This window comes from Galeopterus variegatus, unplaced genomic scaffold (assembly GCF_000696425.1).
Source record: "Galeopterus variegatus unplaced genomic scaffold, G_variegatus-3.0.2 Scaffold9125, whole genome shotgun sequence".
NCBI classification, from domain to species: domain Eukaryota; kingdom Metazoa; phylum Chordata; class Mammalia; order Dermoptera; family Cynocephalidae; genus Galeopterus; species Galeopterus variegatus.
This window is the reverse complement of record NW_007735236.1, coordinates 22217-31391: the sequence shown is the minus strand read 5'-3', so window position 1 is coordinate 31391 and position 9175 is coordinate 22217. Positions and strand designations below refer to the sequence as shown.

Genomic DNA, 9175 nt, shown 5'->3' with positions numbered 1-9175 from the left:
TAGCCCTCATGTGCTATTGGGGGAGATGTAAAATGGTGCAGCCACTTTGGAAAATAGTCTGGCCGTTCCTCAAGAGGTCACACATAAACACATGACCCAGCATTTCCATGCCAAGGTATATGCCCAAGAAAATTAAAGACATATGTTTACACAAAAAGTTGTGCATGAATGTTCATAGCACACTATTCATAATAGCCAAAAAGTGGAAACAACCCAAGTTCACTGGTGAAGGGTTAAACAAAATGGAATGTGACTACACAGTGGAATATTATGCAGCCATAAAAAGGAATGAAGCTCTGACACACGCTACAATGTGGATGAACCTTGAAATCATCACGCTGAGTGAAATAAGCCAGACACCAAAGGCCACACAGGGTGTGATTCCATGGATATGAAACGTACAGGACAGGCAAAACCTTAGAGACAGACAGCAGATTAGTGGCTGTCAGGGGCTGGGGGAGGGAGGGAAGTAACTGCTGATGGGGACGGGGTCTCCCTTTGGAGGGATGCACATGTTCTGGAACTAGATAGAGGAGGTGGTTGCACATGTTGTGAATGTGCTAAATGCCACTGAATTATACACTTTAAAAGGGTGAATCTTATGGTATACAGACGACATCTCAATTAAAAAATAATCCGGGTATGGCTAGTTAGCTCAGTTGGTTAGAGCGTGGTGCTATGACCACCAAGGTCAAGAGTTCGGATCCCCATACTAGCCAACTGGCAAAAGATCAATCAATCCATCTGTAGGCATTGGCCAGCTGAGGGGAGGAAAGATGATGTCCCCAGCATGGGAGACAGGAGGAGCAAAGGCACAGAAGCCAGACCCCGGCTACAGACGACCAGCTATGATGGAGGGAAAGCCTGAAGGGCCTGTGTGCTCAGCCTAGACCCTCCCCTAAGAGCGATGGAGACCCTTGAAGGGCAAAGGGCAGGAGCCAGCCTGCACCACCTCTCCTCGCCCCAACTCACCGTCCTCACACGCCCTCTTTGGCGTCTGTCTCTCTTCCCTCATCCCTCCCATACTGCCTATGGCCCATGTGTGGACACCAGGCTGAGGCGAGTTTCTCTTCTGGTATCACAGGGACAAATGTCCCCTCTGCACATTGTTCCGGGGCCACCCTGTAAAGAAGAGGCTCGGTGCATTGTGCCTTCTGATCCTGGTTGTCCTTCTGACTTAACCAAGCAGTCTTGGGGCAAGTCACGGAGCTGCTCATTTATTTAGGTACATTGTTTTGGGGATTTTTTTGGTGGCTGACCACTGCAGGGATCCAAACCCTTGACCTTAGTGTTACAAAGCTGTGTTCTAACCAACTGAGCTAAAAGGCCAGCCTACATTTGGGCACATTAAAAACAGCTCTCCAAGGTCATGGGTTCAGATCCCTGCACTGGCCAGCCACAAAGAAAAAACCCCCAAAAAACCCAGCTCTCAAACCACAAAGAGGCACAGAGGAATCTTAAATGTATTTTGCAAAGTCAAAGAAGCCAGTCTGAAACGGCTACACACTGTGATTCCAACTTTGTGACATTCTGGAAAAGGCAAAACTATGGAGACAGTAAAAAGATTAGTGATTGCCAGGGGGTGGAGGGCAGGGAGGGATGACAGGTGGAGCACGGGATTTTTAGGGGAGGGAAGCTACTCTGTATGATGCCATGTTGGGAAAATAGATTTAATCAGGCCCCCTTGCCTTAGGTCTGGTTGGGGGTGGTGCGGCACATTCTTTGTAAACAAGTTGTGTGTGGGTGGAGTTAGGGCGCATGTGCGGTGCCACGACTTGGCTGTCCTTTACTGCCTCAGACATCCACCCTGCGTGGCCATGCTCTCGAACCAACGGCTCCAAGGACCTTTTTGCCAGTTACCTAGCTCCTAGACCTGTGTGTGAAGGGTTTGTGACCCAGCCTGCAAACGGGCTTGAGGCGTCTGTGAGCTCCAGACTCAGCCCTAGCTCGACATGCCACAATGGTAGATACAGTGCATTATGCATTTCTCTAAACCCATAGACTGTACAAGGCCGAGAGCAAACCCTCACATTCCCTGTGGACTTGAGTAGTGGACTTGCCCGACTGTAACAAATGTGGCACTCATGCCAGGTGTTAATGGTGGAGGAAACGGGTGGAGGAGAGAGGGCACACGGGGGCACTCATACTTCAGCTCATTTTTCTGTAAATCTGTAACTGCTCTAAAAATTAAAGTCTTATTAATTAAAGAAACCAACACAGAGCTTGATCCTGAGTCATCAGATTGTTTTCTCACCAACACAGAGAGACTTAAACACTGTTGCAGCCACAGTCACAGACATCGGAACAAGATGTACACTGGGACACTTTCTCCCCGAGAGCCCCTGGCAATGACTTCTTTCCCCTCCCTGCACCTCAGTTTCCTCGTCTGTACAACGGGGACCATGATGTCACCTCGTGGGGTGGTCGTGAGGTCTGACGAGATGTTAGCCAGAATGCACCTGCTTATGGGCACACCAGGTGGCCCCCTCAGCATCCCCTCCCAGAAAACACTCTGTCACAAGCCTTTGTTCCTCTGTCACCTTCTGTCCCGAGGTGGAGACAAGATGAGGCAGACATTATGACACTGGAGGGGAGGGAACAGCAGAGGTGGGAATTGAGAGCACAAACTCCAGACCTGATGTCCTGGGTTCAAATCCCTAGCAGCTTCCAGCACCCAGAGCCCCCACCCCTGCCAGCCCCGTACACAGAGGGACACCTTCTGGGCCGCCAGATGCACCCGGACACACCCTCTGTCCTGCGCCCTCCTGAAGCACCTGCCAGAACACACAGCAGATTGGCCACCCCTCCCCTGGGGCCACTGAGGCCCATGCAAGGTTTTGAGAAACTCCAGAGGCTGCAGAGAGGTGGCTCCTCCTCGGCAGTGTGGCAAGAATGCTAACCCAAGTGTCCCCTGTCCCAAGGCCCCCTTGCAGATGGGCTGGGGAGGGGGAGGAAATGGGAGGCAGTGAGAAAAGGCCACGTGTGTCTTGCTTGTGTCTGGAGTGTGTGTGTCCCTGGTGGGGGCCGCCCAGTCCTGACTTCTGAAGCTCAGAAGGGGTTCTGTGTCACATGAGGACAGACAATAATGACTGGACTCCCAGCAGGCATCAGAAGCTCGCAGGTTTATTTTTTAAAATCAAAGAGGAAACAAAGCCTTGGTGCTTGGAAAAGTCCATGTGAGACAGCAAAGGTTGCTCACCACTGGCCCCACCGATTGAGGGAGGACGGATGGACAGGTGTCTGGGTGGCCAGCCCCAACAAGGCTGGCACAGGGGTCCAAGATGAGCCACTGACATGTCTGAGCCGTCCCACCAGGACTGACCAGGATGTCACCACCAACTGATGGTCTGCAAGACCAGTGGGGACATCTAAGGAGTCACCACTGGGGGGACATCCAACAGGCCAGAACCCCTGAGGCCTAAGAGGCCATCTCAGATGCCAACCTGGGGCAGGAGACCTCCTCCAACCCCATGCTGCCACCCCCATGGGTCCCTCCAGCAGCCATGCCAGATGGGGACACCAAGAGGCTCTGCCAAGGACAGGAAGCAGTTGGCCGGGCAGCCACCCAGCACAGTCTTCAGGGCTCCCCCAGCAGGAGCTCTGTGGAGACACTTGATAAGGGACATCTAAGTGGGGCAGGCAATGGTGACATCCAAATGGTCACAGTCAATCCTGGAAGCTTCCAGGGCATCAAGAAGGGAAGATGGGTCTTCAGGGCATCAGGGACCAGGACGTGCCAAAGGCTGTTGGCCCAGCCCGGGTTATGTTTCCAGTTGACCTGGGGAACCCTTGCCAATGTCCCCCCACACCCAGGCTGGGCTGGGCAGACCACTGCCGGCTCCTCCATTCAGCAGGGAGGGTGGAGGGCCTGCTTGGTGTCCCCACGGGGCTGCCATGTCTGCAGCCCAGCAGCCAAGGGAGGCCTGAACTGGGGCTCCTTAAGGCACAGCCAAGAGGGAGGTGGGGAGGCCCCATTCTGGATCCAGCGCCCAGCAGGGACGACCCACAGAGGTCCCAAGGACAGCGGGGCCCTGCACAGGATGCAGCTCTGCTCTTGGCAGGAGAGTGGAGGAGAGATGAAGAAGAGAGAGGAAAGAGATGAGGCCAAACAGGGACGTGGAAGGACTGGAAGCGACATGGAGGCCGAGAAGCAGGGAGGGGACAGGAAGATGCAGACAGGGGGGCCTGAAGACAGGAGGGAGACGCAGGCTCCTCCAAAGTTCCAGTTCTCGCTCCAGCCCCGCCAGGTGCAGCTCAGCCAAGTAGGCTGGCAGGCGGGAGGCAGCAGCCCACGGGGCAGGGCTGTGGCTCAAACCCGCCCCACCTCCTGGCCCCAGTTGGGAGTCTCTGGCCAGCAGGGAGAAGCCTCAGAGGGCGAAGGCACCCGAGCAGATGCGGGTGTAGACACCCTCATCCAGGGGCAGGTAGTGGCCCTGCTTCAGGTCCAGGAAGAAGAGCTGGTCTGTGGTCTGGCGTGGGTCAAACCCCTCACGCTGCAGCCTTGTCTTCTGGATCTTGAAGGTGCCTGTGGGGTGGAGGGTGGGGGGTGAATGAGGGCCATGCAGGGGGCTTTCAGGAGCCCCCAACTCACCATTCTCTCCTGCACCTCTGCACAGGCCATCCTCTTGCTGGGAACATTCTCCCCTATTCTGCTTGCCTCATTTTTCCTTGTCCTTCTGATCCTGGTTTTGTGCCCTCTCCTCCAGGGAGGCTTCCCTGACCACCCGTACCACTGCAAGAGACTCTGAGTACTCCCTGCCTGGTCACATGTCCATCTGCCACATGACAGGCAGAACTGTGTCTCTCACATTGTGGATCAGAGTTCAGCAACCTCAGCGGCCTACATCCCGTGGGCCAAATTTGGCCCACCATGTGTTTTTTGTAAATAAAGTTTTATTGGCACACATCCATGCCTATTCATTTGCACATTGTCTATGGCTGCTTTTGTGGTAGGACAGCAGAGGTGAGTAGCTGCAACAGACACTTTATAGCCCACAAAGCTGAAAATATTGACTGTTCCTTTAAGAAAAAGTTTGCACCCCTTTTGTGGCTGATTATAGAATGATTTTGTGAACAGTCACGCTAAGAGTTAGGGTTGATAGAAGAACGTGAGGTTGGATGCCTTTGTGCTCTAGAGTGGGAAAGGTACTTTTTTAACCCTTGACTTGGTGTTGTCAGCACGACGCCCTCTGAAGTGAGCCCACGGGCCGGCCTGGAAAGGTACTTTTTAAAAACAAAACATCAAAAGCATAAGCCAAAAGATTAAAGAAAAAAGGATACGAGTTGGTCAGTTAGCTCAGTTGGTTATGAGTGCAGTGTTATAACACCAAGGTCAAGGGTTCGGATCCCTGTATCAGCCAGCCGCCAAAAAAATAAAAATAAAAAAGAGAGAGAGAAAAGAAAGACAAAAAATAAAGAAAGACTAAAATAAAAAAGGACAAATTTGTTTGTATCAGTGTGAAGGGTTTCTTTTCGACAAAGGGCGCCATGGACAAAGTTAACAGGAGAAGAACCTATGATGTCTGAAACGCTAAGGAATTAACGCCCAGTCCACTGCGAGGAACACCCGCCAATCAAAAAGAAAAAGACGGCACCACTAATATAAAGACAGGTGGGAGATATGAATGGGTAACTTACAGAGGAGAAAATGAAAAAGGCACAAGATGATTTACTCACACTTCTTAGAAAAATGCAAATAAGAATGAGACATTCTACAAGTATTAGGTTGGCAAAACACTGACAGCAGAATAATCCCCAGGCAGACGGACACACACTTGAGGGCTCTGCACTGCCAAGGCGACAAGGTGGGAGCCCCCTGGGTGTCATCACAAGGACACAAGGAGTGGACAGACGAGCAGCAGACCAGCGTGCACTTAGCAACATGGACGAATCTTAAAAATACAGGTCAAAAAAACAAAACAAAACCAAAAAAACAACAAAAATGGAAAAAAAGAAAGAAAAAATTGTACAGTGCAGAACCAAGAAAAGAGCAGAAAGAGAAACAAAGCCAACTGTGGCCGGGAGCACAGACCACCCTGAGCCCGACACCTGGGTTCAAACCCGGGCTCTGCCACTTGCTGGCTGGGTGACCTCAGGGAGAATAATTGGCCTCTCTGTGCCTGTTTCTTTATCTGTCAACCTGGTAGGAACAGCACGTACTCTATGGATGAGAAGTAAATAAGTGAAGAGATGTATAAGGCTGAGTGCAAAGCAAGCACTAAGTAAATATCTGTCATTACCATGTTTTTTGTTGTTGCTTTTTTTTTGGCATCTGGCCAATACAGGAATATGTTGTGAACTAAAAATACATGCTCACAAAATGAGGAATTAACATCTAGACTATTACAAGGAACTCCTGCCAACCAAAAGGAAAAGCAAGACAATGCAAAGATAGGCAAATGATAAGGGCAACTGACAGCAGAGGAAACCTACAAGGTGCAAGAGGATTCGATCACATTTCTTAGTATCAGGAGAATGCAGAAAATGAGAAAGATGCACCAAACATTTCAGTGTGCTGAGTGGGAGGAGGGAGTAAGGAATGGAGATAAATAACTAGGTAAGTAAAGGGTCCAGCATGAGCCCGCAGCACCAGCTGATCATGCACCGTTATGTCAGACTTAGCACAGGGGCCCAAATGAGGACAAACAGGCAAATAGTTGCTGAACTGACAGGGGGACGGATGGATGGAGAGACAGGGACCGCACCTGTGGTGTCCACCTGGGGCAGGAGGCGCAGGAAGATGGGCCGGGCATAGGGTGCCAGGGCCTTCTGCAGCTCCTGGTACATTGCATTAGGGTTCAGTTGGCTGTGGGGGTCTGCGATGGCTGCCATGCCTGCTTTGCCCTCTACCCCTGGAGAGAGAGGCTCAGCTGAGAACACCCAACCCCTTTCCCCCACAGGGCAGGACCACATACACCCTCAAATAGAAGCTCCTGGCCTCAGATCTCCAGTCCTCCCCCACCTGGGATAACATTCACTGAAGCCGCCAACATTTTACAGAGCCCTGAGACAGGGCTGCTTTCACGATCTCAATGTCTGGATGACAAGACAAAGGCTCAACATCACACATGTGAACTGACTCCAGATCCAATGCTCCCACCCAGGCAGCCACATGCAGTTGTCCAGGTTGGGCACTCCCCAGGGCACCTGTACCTTCAAGCCTCTTCTGGCTGGGCTCACCTGGGCCTGTCCCACCCCAAGACCACCCCCTGCAACCCCAGCTTGCCTGGCACGGCTACCCCGTACACAGCCACATCTGTCTGGCCCAGCAGGCGGCTCAGCACGCCCTCCACCTCGGTGGTAGAAACATTCTCCCCTCGCCAGCGGAAGGTGTCCCCACTGCGGTCCCGGAAGTACATGTAGCCCAGTTCGTCCATCACCAGCACATCACCTAGCAGAGGGGAGAGGGAGGGGTGGTCGTGGCTCCCCATCCCCACAGCCAGCGCCGCAGCATCTAGCAGATTGCACACCTGAGAGGTAGGCGCTGTCACCCTTGCGGAAGACACTGTGGGCGATCTTCTTGCTAGTGGCACTCTCACTGATGTAGCCATCAAAGCGGCGCAACGGGTCCTGTTGGTTGATCTGACCCACGAGGAGGCCAGGCTCTCCTGGGGAGGAGGCCACACGCAGGCTGCACTGGGTGGGCAGGGGGTGGGGACCCCGGCTCCCCGGAGGACCAGGCAGGGGCCCTGCTCACCGGCTTGGCATGGGATACAGAGGCCCTGGGTGTCCCGCAGCAGCTCCATGGTGTCCTCATTGACCTTCACCAGCTGGATGGGGTACACGTGGGGCAGGATGCGGCTGTTGAAGCCACAGGAGCCGACCTGGGATGGGGTGAGGTAAGTCACAAGGACCCCGGGGGTGGCACGGAGACCTCCCCACTGACACTTTGCCTCCCCTGTCCTGGGGCTTGGAATTAGCACCCTTAGAGTCACCTTAGCTCTGTGATCTTGGGTGATCTGCAAAAGGGGTGTTAAGTGCGGTGTCCCCACCCCCCCAGGACTCACGTCCCCTCCTCCCACCTTCGCAGCCTTCCCTGCAGTCACATGAGGAGCTCTGTGCCTGGCTGCCCCTTCCCAGGCCATAAAACCCTCCATGCTGGCAGGAAGCAGGTGCCTGGGGTGGCCCTGGAGGCATGTGGGACGCTGGCACAGCTGCTGCCCACTGCCGCTGCCCTGCCCGGCTCAGTCTCATGAGCAGAAATGCTTGTCCAATGTGCTTGTGCTGCTCCACGATGGCGGCGTGTCTGCTAGGGCAGCGGCCTGAGCTAGCACACTCACAACCGATGTGTATGGTGGGGACCATGCACTGTTCTTGGCACTGGGGACCCAGCAGCGAACGAGACAGAAAAGAATCCCGGCCCTTCAAGGTACTGGCTTTATTGTTATCATCACGATCTGTTCCTGGCCTGGGCTGGGAGGGCTGGGGAAGGTGGCGGGGCTAGGCGAGGGTAGAACTGGAGATGGAAACAGTGGTTGCTAATCACTAACGAATCTGTCTGCAGAGCCACTACCTGGGAGGGGGCTATGCTGAGCTCATGGTGTTGTGGTGATAGGAAAACACCCAAAGAGCTGGTATCACCATTTACAGATGAGGAAACCGAGGCCCAAGGAGCTGAGTGACTCGCCCAGCAGGACAGCAACACCCCAATCTGACCCCAACCCTGGGTGCCCTGAGTCCTGCTATCCCCGCCGAGCTCCACAGCAGAATCTGAGGCTCAGAAAGTTTGAGGTGCTTGACCGGCCCACACAGCCACTCTGTGGACTGGAACTGCCTCCACTCAAAGGTGACAGTCACATGACTGGCTGTGCATGCTGGAGAAGGCTCCTTTCATGCCTGGCTGGACCCTCTGGAGGTGCACTTGGGGTTCCAGGAGCTCTCTCTAGTCCTGCCCCCTACTCCACACCCCTGCAGGCCGCTCTCTTTATGGGAGCATGGCCAGGCAGGCAGAGGCAGCGGAGACCTTGCCGTCCAGGTTGGCGATGCTGCAGTTGCACTCAGTGGCCCCGTAGAACTCGCCGATCTGACGCACACCAAAGCGCCGCGTGAACTCCTCCCAGATGGCCGGCCGCAGCCCGTTGCCCACGGCCAGGCGCACACGGTGCCGCTGCTCTGCCTCCCGCACGGGCTGCTTCAGCAGGTAGCGGCAGGTCTCCCCAATGTACTGCACCACCTG

The 9175-nt window shown here is 54.0% G+C and overlaps 1 protein-coding gene and 1 non-coding gene across 2 annotated transcripts in view; one reads left to right on the top strand and one right to left on the bottom strand.

Annotated features, from left to right (window-relative positions):
• Positions 1-644: 644 nt before the first annotated feature.
• On the top strand, positions 645-719 carry TRNAH-AUG. Its single transcript has one exon. It is a non-coding gene; the product is annotated as a tRNA-His (tRNA).
• A 2388-nt stretch (positions 720-3107) lies between these two features.
• Positions 3108-9175, bottom strand: part of SLC27A1 (solute carrier family 27 (fatty acid transporter), member 1) — a 6618-nt gene continuing 550 nt past the window's right edge. The window contains exons 2-7 of the mRNA XM_008593433.1: positions 8963-9172; positions 7697-7823; positions 7470-7607; positions 7226-7390; positions 6705-6851; positions 3108-4525 (exon numbers count right to left, since the gene is read on the bottom strand). Coding sequence (XP_008591655.1) covers positions 4368-4525; positions 6705-6851; positions 7226-7390; positions 7470-7607; positions 7697-7823; positions 8963-9172 — 945 coding nt within the window. The 3' untranslated portion in view covers positions 3108-4367. The remainder of the gene's footprint in view (positions 4526-6704; positions 6852-7225; positions 7391-7469; positions 7608-7696; positions 7824-8962; positions 9173-9175) is intronic.